At 41.8% G+C, this 17,814-nt stretch overlaps 1 protein-coding gene across 1 annotated transcript; it reads right to left on the bottom strand.

Moving 5' to 3' along the window:
* Nucleotides 1-525: 525 nt before the first annotated feature.
* Nucleotides 526-17,335, bottom strand: serpinb1 (serpin peptidase inhibitor, clade B (ovalbumin), member 1). The gene is made up of 8 exons (XM_061824200.1): nucleotides 17,243-17,335; nucleotides 12,184-12,273; nucleotides 9,582-9,770; nucleotides 9,356-9,493; nucleotides 9,152-9,269; nucleotides 8,915-9,057; nucleotides 5,609-5,776; nucleotides 526-968 (listed from the first exon to the last, which is right to left on the bottom strand). Exons 1-8 carry the CDS (start codon nucleotides 17,258-17,260, stop codon nucleotides 561-563), a joined length of 1,272 nt encoding a protein of 423 aa, XP_061680184.1. The 5' UTR covers nucleotides 17,261-17,335; the 3' UTR covers nucleotides 526-560.
* Nucleotides 17,336-17,814: the final 479 nt, after the last annotated feature.

Raw genomic sequence — 17,814 nt, 5'->3', positions numbered from 1 at the left:
CCTCCACTGTTTATTATCTTTAGGGTCACTGGGGTGCTGCAACCTATCCCTGCTGACTTCCGTTGAAAAGCCAGGTTATACCCTGGACCTGACACCAACCAGCTTCAGATATAGACACATATACACATACATAGAAAAACACAAAAACAACCATTCACAACACTCACATTCACCCAATTGTGTGTTTTCAATTAACCTTTGTAGGGATTTGTGAGTTTGGACTCTACGTGTGTTCACGAGTTGAGGAAGATATGACCAATGAACAACACTTTATCCATTGATTAAATGTATAAGGTCATATTTAAGCAAATAATGAAAGTGCAATAAAAGTAAAATAGTCTTCACGTTCTATGGACATATTTGCTATGTGAAATAAAACCGGCATACCCTGAGAAAACCCATATAAGCATGGGGAGAACAAAACACCAGGAAATTCGAATTCAGGAACCTCTGAACTGTGAGGCAGATGTTTTAACCATTCACCAAGTGCATTGCAAAACGTAGTCACAAGAAACACAGCCTCCATCACATCTTTCCATTTTATTTTATTTCACTCGTTTCTACTGGGGAGAGGAGAATCTCCCAAGGAAAAGGATAGACTTGGACTTATTGTGCCTTATAAAGAAGAGGAAGGGATGGTCTGCTGTGAAGTGTTCCTCCCTCAGCATACAGAAAGCTGCAATGCCAGCAGTGGCTACAGCAGCCTCAGTGCCTTCCTCGTTGACCTCGACAGATGCCTTGTGTGCTACTGTGGATAGGGAAAGTCCTCCCTCGCCGTTCATTCCAGTAAGGTTGGCCTTTGTAGCACAAAACACATCTGGCATACCCAATTCAGCCAAAGGTTCATTCAACTCGCACTCCTCTTCCAGTTTGAACTTGGGCACATGAACAAGAACGTCAGAGCGAACATCCATGGTTTCCCTGTTGGTCCACTCATCTAGCTTTGCATGTGTAAGCTCCTTCTCCAGCTAAAAGAAAATAATGCAGACTTTACCTTGAGTTCATATTCTGAAATACAGTGACACAGAAAAGCAGAAACCAACATACAGCATCAACATATGTAGTTAAAGCCCAAGTGCCATCCCTATAAACATTCTAAAATAGATATTGTAATGAAAAATACATATAACATTATTCACTTCAATGTCTATACGAAAGAATAAATATGAGCAGAGAGCGCGTCATCCATGCGCAAAGTTGCAGAAGTGTCATTCTACGATATCCAACTGGTCGCCATATTGGCTGCACCCTCTGTCCGTAACGTCACCCGGACATTCGCCAATGAAAACACGTGGTGCACCCTAACTATAGGAGACAAACGTGCCCCTTCTGACACGGAAGCTCTTTTCGAAAAGGAGAACACCACACAACCGAGAGAAGTTACCGGGCAAACTGTAACCGCGGAAGTGACTGTGTTTGAACTATATTTGGAATTAATCAGACACACTTTGAGTGGTGGCAGGTGTGTGCTGATTCCCATTTACCATGAGTTTGAATGTGATGGTTAATTCTGTACATGGCCACCCAAAAAAAAAAAAAAAAAAGAAAGTTCTCTAAAAGTTATAGGTTACTTTGATGGTGAAAAAAGGTTTACAATCCTGTAATTTATCTTAGTTTCTTTTTTTTTGTATTTATGCTAAAACATATTCCAAATAAGATCGGACAGGTGGCAAAAAAGACTGAGAAAAGTGAGGAATTCCCATCAAATACGTTTGGGTATATGGTCATTCAGAAGCGAAGATGGGGTGTGGTTCCCCTCTTGGTGAACAAGTTCTTGAGCAAATAGATATTTGCCATTTGATCAGGGGTGTACAAACTTAATATATCTACTGTAAATTCAGATAGGTAAGTGGGATGGCAAATGGCACATTGTCTGCGAAACAATAAAGCAGCATGAGAATGTCTTGTAGAAGGATGAAATTAACAAAGATGAAAGCTGGACTACAGCACGGTGGTGGCTGCTGACATTATACATGAATAAACATCTCAAACGGTGCTACTTGGAAACAATACTGGTCACAGTACACTTGTTTTAAGTAGTTAGCTCTCATCATTGTCGGTCTGAATTCTCTCATTGAACAAATTTTATTTGCTGATGTGACTTGCAGAACTCACACAAACGGTAGAGAGCGCTTTGCGAACTGGTACTTATTGTGGCTGTCCCAACAACTGTATGTAGTTGCATAGGTATTTGAATGCCATGCTATATTGCAAGTTCTCCCACTTAGAAATCATGTAAGGGTCTGAAATATTCATCGTAGATGCATGTCCACTTTGAGAGATAATCTTAAAAGGAAAATCCAGAAGTCACAACGTAAGATTTTTTTTTAAGGATTTTTGTGTGATACAGCTGCAAATAAGTATTTGAACACCTAAGAAAACCAATGTTAATATTTGGTACAGTAGCCTCTGTTTGCAATTACAGAGGTCAAATGTTTCCTGGAAGTTTTCACCAGGTTTGCACACACTGCAGGAAGGATTTTGGCCCACTTTGGACATGCACCGACGATGAAATTTTCAGACCAACTTGCAATATAACAGGGTGCTCAAATACTTATTTTTTTCATTGTACCTGTAGCTACCACTTGCTGTCTGACTTGTAAAAAAACAAAACAATACATCCATCCATTTTCTGAACCACTTATCCTGATAAGAGGTGTGGGAGTGCTGATGCCTATCCCAGTTATCTTCAGGTAGGAGGCGGGCTACAGCAAGAACTGGGGTCTAGCCAATTGCAGGGCACATATAAATAAACAACAGACGAAAACGCTTTAGGGGTCGCCACAGCGTGTCATCTTTTTCCATCTAAACCTCTCTCCTGCATCTTCTTCTCTAGCATCCACTGCCCTCATGTCTTCCCAAACCCTTTTCAACTCACATCCTCAAGGCAAATAATGCATCTGTTATACTTTCTAGGCATGAAACCATACTGTTGCTCGCAGATACTTACTTCTGTCCTGAGTCAGGCTTCCACTACTCTTTCCCATAACTTCATTGTGTGGGTCATCAACTTCATTCCTCTACAGTTCCCACTTTTTTTTTTTTTTTTTTACCTCTAAGACATTCTTAGCTAGCTCTTCCTTTAAAATAACCCCTACTCCTTTAAACCTCCCATCTACTCCATGGTAAAATAATTTCAACCCTGCTCCTAAACTTCATCTCCTCTCTAGGATGCACAATCTATCAACCTTTCTACCAATTATCATGCCAACCTACTCCTGAGCTTTTCCTGTCATAGTCCCAACATTCAAAGTCTCTTCACTTAGTTGTAGACTCTTCTTCTGTCGATGAATCTGCTTTCCTCCTCTTCTTTGTCTTCGACCTACAGTAGCTGAATTTCCATCGACGTCCTGCAGGTTAACAGTGCCGGGGGCGGGCGTTGTTAACTCGGGCCACGACAGATCTGGTATGGTATTCTTTAAATCAGGGGTCGGGAACCTTTTCAACTGAGAGAGGCCAAATATTTTAAAATGTAATTTCAAAAGAACCATAGAATATTTTTAAAACTAAATACAAGTGTATTTGTCCATTTATGAAGAACCAACATTAATTATGTACAATAAGTCTCGCCTGGGAACTTTCCTCTGGATGCCAATTTTGGCCAGTGTCTTTCTTATGGTAGAGTAATGAATACTGACCTTAAGTGAGGCCAGTGAGGCCTGCAGGTCTCTAGATTTTGTTTGAGGTTCTTTTGTGACTTCCTGAATGAGTCGTCGCCGCACACTTGGACAAATTATAGTTGGTCATCCACTCGTGGGAAGGTTTACCGCTGTTGCCAGTTTTCTCCATTTCTGGATAATGGCTTTGCAGTGGTTTGGTGGAGCCCCAAAGCCTTGGAAATGCCTTTTGTAGTCTTTTCCAGACTCACCTTTTCCAAATTTGTGGTTAGTCACATTGACTGTGTGATTTAACAAGGAGGGTCCTTTGCTGCCAAGTGTGGCATAACCTGTTATTAGGTTAAGGGGACAATTACCTTTTTACAGAGGGTCAGAAGCTTGGAAATTGTTTTGTACCTTAATAAATGGAATTGTCCTTTGATAACTACATTTTGTATTTCATTGGGTTGTCTCTTAGTGGTATTAAAATTGGTTTGATCATGTGTGTGATGGATATGCAAAAAAAAAAAAAATCAGGAAAGGGGCAATGCTTGTTCACAGCACGGTAGCTTCCTTCTCTACACTGAGGTAGTGTTGTCTCTAACTCACTGGAGTCTTCTTCTGAGAATACCAAATATTTGAAAATGGAGTTTCAAAAGAGCCATACAGTATTTTAAAAATTAAACGCCAGTGTATTTGTATGTAAGACCAACACATTTAGAGTACAATAAGTCTCTGAATTCTTTTAAATAAGATTGTTACGCTGTTGCTAACCAATGATGACAAAAGTGTTTCTTACCATTAGTACGACTTCTGGTGCTGCATGGTTTTGCTGATGGCTCTATAGTCTGTTGCATACGTCGTAAGATTAAGCTTCATGCAGGAGTTGAGACTGCCATCCGTTAATCATGAACGTAATTCAATTTGATTTCCATCATGATGGTACGATGGTAAACAGTTCTTACAAACAAAGGCATGTCTTTTACTTGTTTGATTATCTTGTCTTTATGCAAATTTGTCAAAATGTCTATTGGCAACATCAAGCGTGAATGCTTTGCCAAACTCTCCATCTGTGAATGGCTTTCTATTTCTCATATTTGCTATTGCACCAGCAAAGCTATCCAAATTCCATTCACCTTGTTGGGTCCAAAGACGGATTTGCTGCTGACTAACATGGACTCTGGAATGTAGGTCTTGACATGCTTTCTTCCTGCTGCCCCCGCAGAATATTTTGATGCAAACGTAGTATGCGGCATGTCAAAGTGGCACTTTATATTGGAGTATTTCATTGTTGCAGTTTTCTCATTATAATTTAGACACACAGCAGAACCTCCTCCACAAAGATGAATTCCTCTGTCCATTTTTGCAGAAAACTGCAGTACTCATATCTTCACTTCCTTGTGTGTTTTTACACACTTGGCCAATATAGCTGATTCAGATTTTTTCTTTGCGCGATCTTTCTCAAAAGTGCTTCCACAATTAGTTGTTCCGATACGATCTGTGTTTGATCCCTCTGCACCTGCACACATCGACTACCATATTGGACAGAAAACTATGGCAACCCTACTTGGACAAACTGTCACTGCCGCATTCACATTGCCTACGCAACAAAAATGACATGTACAGTATATTATTATGAGGGCTCTACGAGCCATATGAATATATCAAAAGAGCCAGATATGACTCGTGAACCATAGATTCCCGACCCCTGCTTTAGATGAACGCTCAAATTTGTTTGACACGGCTTTATGACGGATGCTCTTCCTGACGCAACCCTCTGCATTTATATGGGCTTGGGACCGGCCTACAGATTGCACTGGCTTGTGCACCCAGAGGGCTTGCATGTCAGTACTCCTTTGCAATTGTACCTTGTAAATGGGGGGACAGTGGGTCCAGACACAATATTAAAGGGCCACTGCCTGGCCCCTCCTCCCCCTCCTCCGAAATGCTACTACCTGTGAGAGCTACAAAGTTGACGGAATTATAGTGGAAGTTACTTTTCGGTTGTGTACCTTCAGCAGTGGGTCAGTTCCGTCAGTTGTCTCCTCTGGAAGCAGGATGACCATGCTGAGCTCATTGTCTATGTATGGCATCTCCAGGATTTGCAGACCCAGCTCAGGGATGTAGTTGTAAGGCAGTTTCTTCATTAGATACATCATATTCACCGTCGCTGTCACATTCTGACAAAAACAGACATCCAAACACCAAATGCATGAAAAATGTGCCCCCGCCCCTAAAAAAAAATTTCCGGCATTGAGAATGGTTTTAACATAAATCATCCAATCCATAAAACTTTCTTTTACACCGTTCAAGAACAGATTGATGGCGTCACGGTGGAGCAGCTGTAGAATGTTGCCCTCTTAGGACTGGGGTTCAGATCCTGGTCCCACTTGTGTGGACTGAAATGTTAGTGTTTTGTCTTTTGTTTTTGTGCTTTCTGAAATATTAGTGTTTTATATTTTTTTATATTGTTTTGCTCTTCCAGGCCACCATAGTAAATTGCAGTTTCAGATATTTTTTTAACTACAGCATGAACATTAGTGAAAAAAGAATTACAAAATAAAATGTGAACCTCCAAATTCACTTGTGCGTGGATGTGTGTTTCTATATGCACTGTCAAAACTACAAAAAAAACTTGCTATTTACTGCATTGTGTTTTCTCAAGTTATTCGTGAGCTGAAATATCCATGTTTGTGCAGACGATGCAAGAAAAATATTACAATACATGAAAGCTGTTGTTTTCATTTGCCTAAATGTAAACATGAGGAGCGCGCCGGTATCTTCATGATAACGACAACCTTTCCAACATGGTTGCCATGTGGGCACGACCATCACCCGGCTGTCTTATTTAGTCTAAATTGCTATGCTCGTGAAACGTAAAAGAAAACGTTATGTGAGTTCATGTGACTTTTTTGTATTGTTTGATTGGTGAGCTAGACTTAAATGGCTGTCGTGCTTATATTGGATGAACGAAAACAGCTGCAGCTTGTGTATTCTTGAAGAGTACCTGGCTTTAAAAACAATTGATACAGATTTAGGTGATGTTTCCCTATGACAGAATACCAAGAGAGGAACTGTGTTACTGCATGTGAAGGTCTGGTATGACAGAGAAATATGTTAGAATAGTACAGGACATGGATGAGGGCTGCAGAACAGCGGTGAGGTGTGCCGTAGGTGTGAGAGAAGAATTTAAGGTGGAGGTGGGACTGCATTAGGAATCAGCTTCGAGCCCCTTCCTGTTTGCTCTGGTAATGGATAGGCTGACAGATGAGAATCCCCTCGGACTATGATGTTTGCAGATGATATTGTGATATGCAGCGAAAGCAGGGAGCAGGTAGAGGAACAATTAGAAAGATGGAGGCATGCACCGGAAAGGAGAGGAATGAAGATTAGCTGAAGTAAAACAGAATATACTGTATGTGCGTGAATGACAGGGGTGGAGGATGGTTTGGATTCGATGGTTTGGACATGTCTAGAGGCGAGAGAATGAGTATATTGGTAGAAGGGTGCTGAGGATGGAGCTACCAGGCAAAACAGGTTGATGGATGTTGTGAGGGAATACGTGAGGGCACTTAGTGTTAGAGAAGAAGATGTCGGAGATAATCTGAGATGGAAAATGATAACACGCTGTGGCGACCCCTAACCGGAAAAGCCGAAAGGAAAGGAACAAGACAGTGGCAACAACAAAAATAACAAACAGAATAAATTAACTGCAATATCACAAAGAGATGAGTTCTATGTTGCGTTCGGTTTAAAACCATCCATCCATTTTCTGCTGATTATCCTCACAAGGGTTACATTGTGCTGGAGCCTATCCCAGCTGTCAATGGGAGGAGGCAGGGTCTACCCTGCACTGGTTGGCAGCCAATCGCAGGGCACATGAAGAGAGACAACAGTCACACTCACAATCACACCTAGACGCCAATTTTAGGATGTTCAATTAATGCATGTTTTTGGGATGTGGAAGGAAACTGGAGTCCCCAGAGAAAACCCTTGCAAGCACAGGGAAAACATGCAAACTCCACACAGGCAGGACTGGGTTTGAACCTTGGACGTCAGAACTGTGAGGCCATCGCTTTACAGTTGCGCCATCGTGCCGCAAGTTTAAAACTAAACAAATCTATCCATTCATCCATTTTCTTAGCCGCTTATCCACACAAGGGTTGCGGGGAGTGCTGAAGCCTATCCCACCTGTCAACGGGTAGGAATCAGGGTACACCCTGAACTGGTTGCCAGCCCATTCCAGGGCTCATCGAGACAAACACCCCTCACACAACACACAAACACACACACACTCACACTTGGGGGTAATTTAGAGTGTCCAATTAATGTTGCATGTTTTTGGGATGTGGGAGGAAACTGGAGTGCCTGGAGGAAATCCTTGCAGGAACGAGGAGAACATGTAAACTCCACACAGGCAGGGAGGTGCCGGGGGCGGATGTTGTTTTCCAGTATGGAATTCTTTCGATGAACGCTCATGCATAACCCTCTGCATTCATCCAGGCTTGGGACCAGCCAACAGAGTGCACTGGCTTGCGCTCGCTTAGGGCTGCATTGGGGCTACCATGAAAACTTCATTATTAAGTTATACCCAGCAGATGCTGCTAATTTTATTACCAAGCACATACGCCCACACTACCCAAAGAAATTATGTTAAATAAAAGGATGAAAAATGTTACATTTTTGCAGGAAACCGTGTATTCTTGGTGGGTTGCTAAAATCACCAATTTTTCAACTGAAAATGACCACTACTGTAATTATTGGTTATTGGAAGCTAATCCTGTCTGTATTTGTAAAAAAAAAATGTGTGTGTGAGTGTGTGCGTGTTTGTGTGTTGTGTGAGGGGTGTGTGAAAATAATTTCATCTTCAAAAGGGGGGGCCCTGGAAAAAAAGTTTGAGAACAACTGGTCTATGATGAAGGTGAGCCCCCACCCATAAAAAACTCATCAGCTCACACGATTCAGGTAAATGGCCTATTTTGAGTTCAAAAGAGTGAATTTTGTCAAAAGGCAATGGATTTGCTTGTATGCAAACATCAAGAGAACAGAGAACTTCACACGAAATCACCAGTTTTGAGGGATACATTTTGAGGGTCTTCCCAGTTTCCAACCACATTCCCAGCACTTCTTTGTTGAAGGCTCTATATTCTCCCAAAGTATGACTATGAGTGTGAATAGTTGTTTGTCGATTTGTGCACTGGCTGGTGACCAGTCCATGGTGTGCCGTGCTTCTCGCACAAAGTCAACTGGGATTGGCACCAGATCACCAGAGACACGAATGATGATAAGTGATATATACAATAGAAATTAGTTTTCACCTGGTTGACTTTAAATAGCATCTCTTTGGTGTTTTCTGGATTGAAGCGGTGCTTCCAGTTCCCTTTGAAGTAGATGGCATTGACCAAAGCTAATCTTGTCATACTGCTGACAGTTCCTGGTTTTAGAAGATCTTTAATCTTATCTGAATGGAAAAATCAGAAATCCTCATACATTTGACATTCATGATTTAGTACTCTATTTGTACTGTACAGTATTCATTGTTTCAGAGGTCTTACTCTCTGTCTGTTGCTCCACCCAGCTGTTAATCTCTGCCCTGGAAGCCTCTGGAGCCCCGATGAAATCAACAGTTTTCAGATCTGCTTTATAGTACTTCTGTGTGCTATCAATGAATTTCTGGAAAGAAATAATGGCTCATACATTTAGTGCATATTTTCTCCGCTACAATAACAATAACTTCCAGAACTACGACAAAAACTCACAGATTGGAAATGGGAAGTAGTTTCTCCATAAAGACGATTGGCTAGTTTCAGGATGTAAGATGCAGAGGGTGAATTGATATCTGCATTAAGACCTTGGAAGTCTGCATGGACAGATTCACTAGATCCAAATGACAGGGCCTAGGGGAGGGTTTTGCAGCATAGACTTTTGTCTTGAATCAGAAACAATGAGAAAGTACTACATTGAATTGAAGAAATTATTTTTTACCCGTGCCATCTGTGCAGCAGTTTCCCCTTTGGCTCCCAGGTAGACCATTGCTAAGGCTGAACTGATGCTCAGTGGGGAGACAAAAATGTTTCCCGTAGGGTTTCTTTGGCTAAGGGTGTGGAGCAGCTCCAGAGCAAAAGTTGTATTTGAGATGCTGAGGGTGGCCATTGTTGGTGGTGAAGAATTTTTCTACAATGAAAAAGAACTGAAAACACCTCAGAATAAAACTTTGACTTTGCACAAAATTAGATTTTCTTTTGGTGTTAGTGAATTTTCTTTGAACCCCAAAAGTACAACACTTTGCTGAACAATTTAGGGGGCTTGAAGTAAGTAATCTGTAATATGAATTCAATATTATAATATATTAATAAATTTATATTATATAATTTTTCATTGTTAATAAAACCATTACTTCAGTGAATTATATATGGTATTTACACAAATCATTGACAGTCAGTCAATACTAACTACATTTCAGGTTACCAAGGTGTAGGCACACAGCTCAAACGGCAAACCTATTGTTCATATCCAAGTTGAATATTATCTGCAGTCAAATTGTCAAATGGATACAAACAAATTTATTATTTCATATTACGTGGGATGGGCTCCAGCACTCTCATGACCCCTGTGAGGATAAGTACACAGATACACTGACAGAAGGCATTATGGATCAATTTTCAACCATAAATATATGAACAATGGACAACACTTTGAGCTGCGTGCCCACAACATTACAAAACTAGAGGGACCAAACCATATTCCAGGGTTGAGAATGACCCGAAAACCCAAATAATAAAGCGGGAATTGTGTGACATACAGTCGCACATAATACGTCAATAGCAACAAGGAAACTGGGAATAACGTTTCACAGATAAAATATTTTTGGAGTTCTTCTTTCAAATGTTCTGTTTTGATATTAGACACTTTAGTAAACCTCAAAAAGTAAATGTAAAGCTCATGAAAATGGACTGAGAAATGAGCAAGTTACAATATAACTTTTTTCCATGTTCATCCATTGCCATGGAAATGTAGCCCCCCAAAATAGCCACTCTGTAAGCAGTAGCTCTTTGGTATATCTCGTCTTCTTGATATATCTGCTTTCACAAAAAATAAGGCTATTAGATTTACACAGCGTCATACAACCACTTCTTCTATCGACACTTTCGCTCAGATTCATTCTTTGTAAATTTGTTTTCTGGGTTTGTAAAAACTTCATTTTGTACATAGAGTAAATAACACATTGTAATGAGGCACACTACATGAATAATGATGGCATCTATGTTGAACACACAACAATGTCAAGTTTTATCTCGCACTCTTGCCATTTTTGTTTGGATTGTCACTTTACCTGTTTGTCCCCTGTGTCCAACCACGACTGCTGCAGTCACTACGTCGGTGGAAAATAGTAAGTGAAAGGTAAAAGCAAACAAAGCTCCACCAAAACCCCCAGAGATATCCAATCTGCCCAGAGTTGGGCTAGTGAATTAAATTCGCGCTTCTGCACCGTCACTCCTTTATATACAAACTGCGTTTGGACTGCAACGTGTGGGTGGCATGCGTCACTGGGCCATAAATTACTGTGCAACAATACAAGGCAAGCCATTGTATAGGAACAAAGTTAACAGTGAGGTCAAACGACATTGCTGTTCAGTGCACGGATAAAAATCTTTTTGTCAGGCCGAGCAACACTGCTGCTTTCCGTGACAAACACACCCACCAACACTTATTCGAGAATAATAATACATAGATTCAAAAGTTATTTTAAGACAAAGTCATATATACGGTGAAGAAAATAAGTATTTGAACACGCTGCTATATTGCAAGTTCTCCCTCTTAGAAGTCATGGAGCGGTCTGAAATTTTCATCGTAGGTGCATGTCCACTGTGAGAGAAATAGTCTAAAAAGAAAAATCCAGAAATCACAATGTATGATTTTTTTTAACGATCTGTTTGTGTGATACAGCTGCAAATTAGTATTTGAACACCTGAGAAAACCATGTTGAAAGACACAGCCACAACACATCTTCAATGCTCCGACTGAGGGAAAGAGGTTGTTCCCCCAAATCTCACAATACATGGCTGCTGTCATCCTCTCCTTAATACAGTACAGTCGTCCTGTCCCATGTGCAGAAAAACACCCCCAAAGCATGACGCTACCACCACCATGATTCACAGTGGGGATGGTGTTCTTGGGATGGAACTCGCCATTCGTCTTCCTCCAAACACAGTTCATGGAATTATGACCAAAAAGTTCCATTTTGGTCTCATCTGACCACAAAACTTTCTCCCATGACTCCTCTGTATCATCCAAATTAAAAAATTTGAAGAAACTGTTCATCGTCTCCAGCCTCTATTTGGTTAACCAACATTCTCACGACCTGAAATCAAATGAGCACGCAGAGGAAAAAGAGACCGACTAAGAAAACGGATGGATGTGTTTTCCCAGAGAATTTCTGAACAATTAGGATGGGAATTGGTTTGCTTCACTGAATCTGTTGTGCCATTGTGATGATTGCTCCTTGGTTCACATTCCAGTGATTCCCTCCTCTTAGTGAGTCCCCATGATCTTAATCAATCACAATCAAAACCACAATTAACTGTACCTTTTGAGATTTCTTTTTATGTCGTGTCATCATCCACTGAGTTTTAAAAAAATAAAAGTCCCATTTTGACGAAGGAAGAAGTATCTCCATCTGTTTTCAAATGTAGGGAGTAAAAGTCAGTCATCAGAAACATACAAGAGGGATTCAGAAAGTGATGAGCACAATTTGATTGTGTGCGTGTTTCTTTCGGCTTGTCCCTTTCAGGGTCGCAACAGCGTGTCAGCTCAGATGAACGCATATTTATGTTTGGCACAATTTTTACACCAGATGCCCTTCCTGACGCAACTCTTCTCAGGGAATGGAGGCCCCAGTGGGATCCGAACACACAACCTCTGGTTCACCAAACCAGTGATCTAACCACTGAGCTACGGGGAAATGTGTATTCAGTGTGATTTACTGTAGAGATTCCCTCTTATCGCAGTCATGCTGCAGACTTGCAGCATAGCCTTGGCAACCATGATAAACATTTCTGATTTGTGGCAACCTTTGGACTTCAGTCATCGCTTACATAACCAGCATTATGTAGCATGGATCACAAAATTATGGGAGAAGTTTGCCTTGAAAGCGTTCCAATAAGTACTCTCAGAGAAGTTTTGGACACATACTCTATAGGCTTCTTTGGATTATTGATGAATGATGTTTTGTAAAATAACATTTGTGCAAATGGAGAGCATTCACACAATTAACTTGGTTAGATAAAAAATAGTAATGGCTTGAGCTAAGAAGGTATTATAGAGATCACGTTATGTGTCACACATTTCACTTTCGTAAACATTAACTGTGACACCAAGTTGATCTGAGATAATAACTCTTCACTTTGCAAAAGTTACATCTCTTTCATGTAATGTACATTTCTGAATTTTGTTCAGAAATGACTAGACAGAGTCATTCAAACAATTGTTTGATGCCACCATTGTATACATTTTATTCAAATATTCTGGGATGTTTTATAAACACATTGATATCTTGATGGAGCTACTGCATTGGTTGAATTAGGTCAAAAGGCTATAGGTAGAATTATAAACAAAAAAAGTGAAACAAAATATAATAAATTCAATTAATCAAATTAAACTGCAACCTTTTATGCAGCACCTGCATGACCAAACTATTGCAATTGTGCCACATGATGTATTTCCACACCAAGTGGTCAGAAACAACACAGACCAGAAATAAGTTAAGAGTCGTGTGCTCGTGTTTGCATTAAAGGAAATAACAGAACCGCAGAGCCATGAACAGGAAATTTTCACTTTTACAGGATGCTGGAATTTTATTCAGTTTGGGATAAGATTACACTGGTATTTGCTTTGTGTATAAAAAAAAAAAACACAACATGATGTACTGTGATGTACCATTGTCTAACAGTCTGCCTGTTCAGCCACAATTCTGGGATGCTCCATCTATCGGCCTGTTTTTGTCGGTTCCGGTCTCATTATTATTATCATTTTTTTTTTTTTTTTTACAAATAGGAAAAAAACTGGTTGTTATTAATCTAGAATGCAGCTAACAAGGTAAACTATAGTTACATCACATGCATGGGCCCTAGGCCACTAAGGCATGTCATTCCAGCAGAAATCCCAACACAGTGTACACTGGAGGTAATGACTAAAACAACTCCTAACACCACTTGTCAGAAATGGAAAAGTGTTTATCCAACAATTAAGGTAGGAAATGATAAACTGATAATTTCTACTAATGTTGCATTTGCTAATTTCTCCTTGGTTAGCTTTACAGGGACAGATTCTAAGGTGGGAAGTCTCAACAAAACATGGTGTCATGATATCCATCTGCAAACTGCCCCACTGCTCCCATGCAGCGATGTGTGGTGGTGCTGTGTTGGTCAAAATTTGTATGACACACTGATAAATGCAGCAATGCAGCCCTATGGGGGCACAAACCAGTGCAATCTGTAGGCCGGTCCCAAGCCCGGATAAATGCAGAGGGTTGCGTCAGGAAGGGCATCCAGCGTAAAAACTGTGCCAAACAAATATGAGCGTTCATCTAAAGAATCCCATACCGGATCGGTCGTGGCCCGGGTTAACAACGCCCGCCCCCGGCACTGCTAACCTGCAGGGCGTCGGTGGAAATTCAGCTACTGTGGGTCGAAGACAAAGAAGAGGAGGAAACCGGATCCAGCGTCAGAAGAAAAAGAGGAATGCACAGAGCCTACAACTGAGTGTAGGGACTTTGAATGTTGGGACTATGACAGGAAAAGCTCAGGAGTTGGTTGACATGATGATTAGGAGAAAGGTTGATATTCTGTGCATCCAAGAGAGCAGGTGGAAAGGTAGTAAGGCTAGAAGTTTGGGAGCAGGGTTTAAATTATTCTACCACGGAGTAGATGGGAAGAGAAATGGAGTAGGGGTTATTTTAAAGGAAGAGCTGGCTAAGAATGTCTTGGAGGTGAAAAGAGTATCAGATCGAGTGATGAGACTAAAATTTGAAATTGAAGGTGTTATGTATAATGTGGTTAGCGGCTATGCACCACAGGTAGGATGTGACCTAGAGTTGAAAGAGAAATTCTGGAAGGAACTAGATGAAGTAGTTCTGAGCATCCCAGACAGCGAGAGAGTTGTGATTGGTGCAGATTGTAATGGACATATTGGTAAAGGAAACAGGGGCGATGAAGAAGTGATGGGTAAGTACGGCATCCAGGAAAGGAACTTTGAAGGGCAGATGGTGGTGGACTTTGCAAAAAGGATGGAGATGGCTGTAGTGAACACTTATTTCCAAAAGAGGGAGGAACATATAGTGACCTACAAGAGCGGCGGTAGAACCACGCAGGTAGATTATATTTTGTGCAGACGATGTAATCTGAAGGAGGTTACTGACTGTAAAGTAGTGGTAGGGGAGAGTGTAGCTCGTCAGCATAGGATGGTAGTATGTAGGATGATTCTGGTGGTGGGTAGGAAGATTAAGAAGACAAAGGTAGAGCAGAGAACCATGTGGTGGAAGCTGAGAAAGGAAGAATGTTGTGCGGCCTTCCGGAAAGAGGTGAGACAGGCTCTCGATGGACAACCGAAGCTCCCGGAAGACTGGACGACGACAGCCAAGGTGATCAGAGAGACAGGCAGGAGAGTACTTGGTGTGTCATCTGGTAGGAAAGGGGAGAAGGAGACTTGGTGGTGGAACCCCATAATACAGGGAGTCATACAAGGAAAGAGATTAGCGAAGAAGAAGTGGGATACTGAGAGGACTGAGGAGAGGCGAAAGGAGTACATCGAGATGCGACGTAGGGCAAAGGTAGAGGTGGCAAAGGCTAAACAAGAGGCATATGAAGACATGTACACCAGGTTGGACACGAAAGAAGGAGAAAAGGATCTCTACAGGTTGGCCAGACAGAGGGATAGAGATGGGAAGGATGTGCAGAAGGTTAGGGTGATTAAGGATAGAGATGGAAATGTGTTGACTGGTGCCGGTAGTGTGCTAAATAGATGGAAAGAATACTTTGAGAAGTTGATGAATGAAGAAAATGAGAGAGAAGGAAGAGTTGAAGAGGCAAGAGTGAAGGACCAGGGAGTGGAAATGATTACTAAGGGGGAAGTCAGAAAGGCATTACATAGGATGAAAAATGGGAAGGCAGTTGGTCCTGATGACATACCGGTAGAGGTATGGAAGCAATTTGGAGAGATGGCTGTGGAGTTTTTGACCAACTTATTCAACAGAATACTAGTGGGCGAAAAGATGCCTGAAGAATGGAGGAAAAGTGTTCTAGTTCCCATTTTTAAGAACAAAGGGGATGTTCAGAGATGTGGGAACTATAGAGGAATAAAGTTGATGAGCCACACAATGAAGTTATGGGAAAGAGTAGTGGAGGCTAGACTCAGGACAGAAGTAAGTATCTGCGAGCAACAGTATGGTTTCATGCCTAGAAAGAGTACCACAGATGCATTATTTGCCTTGAGGATGCTCGTGGAAAAGTACAGAGAAGGTCAGAAGGAGCTACATTTTGTCTTTGTGGATCTAGAGAAAGCCTATGACAGAGTACCAAGAGAGGAACTGTGGTACTGCATGCGTAAGTCTGGTGTGGCAGAGAAGTATGTTAAAATAGTACAGGACATGTATGATGGCAGCAGAACAATGGTGAGGTGTGCCTTAGGTGTGACAGAGGAATTTAAGGTGGAGGTGGGACTGCATCAGGGATCAGCTCTGAGCCCCTTCCTGTTTGCAGTGGTAATGGATAGGCTGACAGATGAGGTTAGACTGGAATCCCCTTGGACCATGATGTTCGCAGATGATATTGTCATATGCAGTGAAAGCAGGGAGCATGCAGAGGAACAATTGGAAAGATGGAGACATGCACTGGAAAGGAGAGGAATGAAGATTAGCCGAAGTAAAACAGAATATATGTGTGTGAATGAGAAAAGTAGAGGGGGAAGAGTGAGGCTACAGGGAGAAGAGATAGCGAGGGTGGATGACTTCAAATACTTGGGGTCAACAATACAGAGCAATGGAGAGTGTGGTCAGGAAGTGAAGAAACGGGTCCAAGCAGGTTGGAACAGCTGGCGAAAGGTGTCTGGTGTGTTATGTGACAGAAGAGTGTCTGCTAGGATGAAGGGCAAAGTTTACAAAACAGTGGTGAGGCCGGCCATGATGTACGGATTAGAGACGGTGGCACTGAAGAAACAACAGGAATCTGAACTGGAGGTGGCAGAAATGAAGATGGTTAGGTTCTCGCTCGGAGTGACCAGGTTGGATAGGATTAGAAATGAGCTCATTAGAGGGACAGCCAAAGCTGGATGTTTTGGAGACAAGATTCGAGAGAGAAGACTTCGATGGTTTGGACATGTTCAGAGGCGAGAGAGTGAGTATATTGGTAGAAGGATGCTGAGGATGGAGCTCCCAGGCAAAAGAGCGAGAGGAAGACCAAAGAGAAGGTTTATGGATGTGGTGAGGGAAGACATGAGGGCAGTTGGGGTTAGAGAGGAAGATGCAGGAGATAGGCTAAGATGGCAAAAGATGACACGCTGTGGCGACCCCTAACGGGACAAGCCGAAAGGAAAAGAAGAAGAGACACTGATAAATGCAGCAGGAACATGTGCACTGGTATCACTGCTCCTACCTGTGACTGTGTTTCCATCCACACCAGAGGATATACAATTGGGTGCACCCATCTTTGGACCTCCACTTGTATTTTCCCGAAGGCGAAGGTCCTCTTGGAAAGATGGAGATCCGGCATACATTGATGCAATCGGCATCCCACGAGGCGTACCAGATGAGTATAAGTTGGTTAACCAGATTGCTGCAGGATGGGAACCCATCTTGTTATGGATAACCCCGAATTAAAATTTTGACAGAATCAACTGAATATATTACAATGTACAGAAACTAGGTAACTATACGGAAGCAGGTTTTATTGCGATAAGAGAACAACTAGCTGCAACCTCACTCATGGCGTTCCAGAACCGCATAGTGGTCGACATGCTCCTGGCCGAAAAGGGTGGCGTCTGTTAAAAGTTTGGTGACCAGTGTTGAATCTTCTTCTCTTCTTTTCCTTTCGGCTTGTCCCGTTAGGGGTCGCCACAGCGTGTCATCTTTTGCCATCTTAGCCTATCTCCTGCATCTTCCTCTCTAACCCCAACTGCCCTCATGTCTTCCCTCACCACATCCATAAACCTTCTCTTTGGTCTTCCT

This window comes from Syngnathoides biaculeatus, chromosome 7, assembly GCF_019802595.1.
Source record: "Syngnathoides biaculeatus isolate LvHL_M chromosome 7, ASM1980259v1, whole genome shotgun sequence".
Lineage (NCBI taxonomy): Eukaryota > Metazoa > Chordata > Actinopteri > Syngnathiformes > Syngnathidae > Syngnathoides > Syngnathoides biaculeatus.
Note: the sequence above shows the minus strand (reverse complement) of the source record. Positions and strands in the feature narration are given on the sequence as shown.

What these genes read in the sequence shown, in the direction of transcription:
- serpinb1 (XM_061824200.1), bottom strand. An exon ending in TGCTATTTAAAGTCAACCAG is followed by an intron (nt 5,777 to 8,914) that starts GTGAAAACTAAT and finishes TGTTTTTGTCAG; the next exon opens with AATGTGACAGCGACGGTGAA. An exon ending in GAACTGACCCACTGCTGAAG is followed by an intron (nt 969 to 5,608) that starts GTACACAACCGA and finishes ATTTTCTTTTAG; the next exon opens with CTGGAGAAGGAGCTTACACA.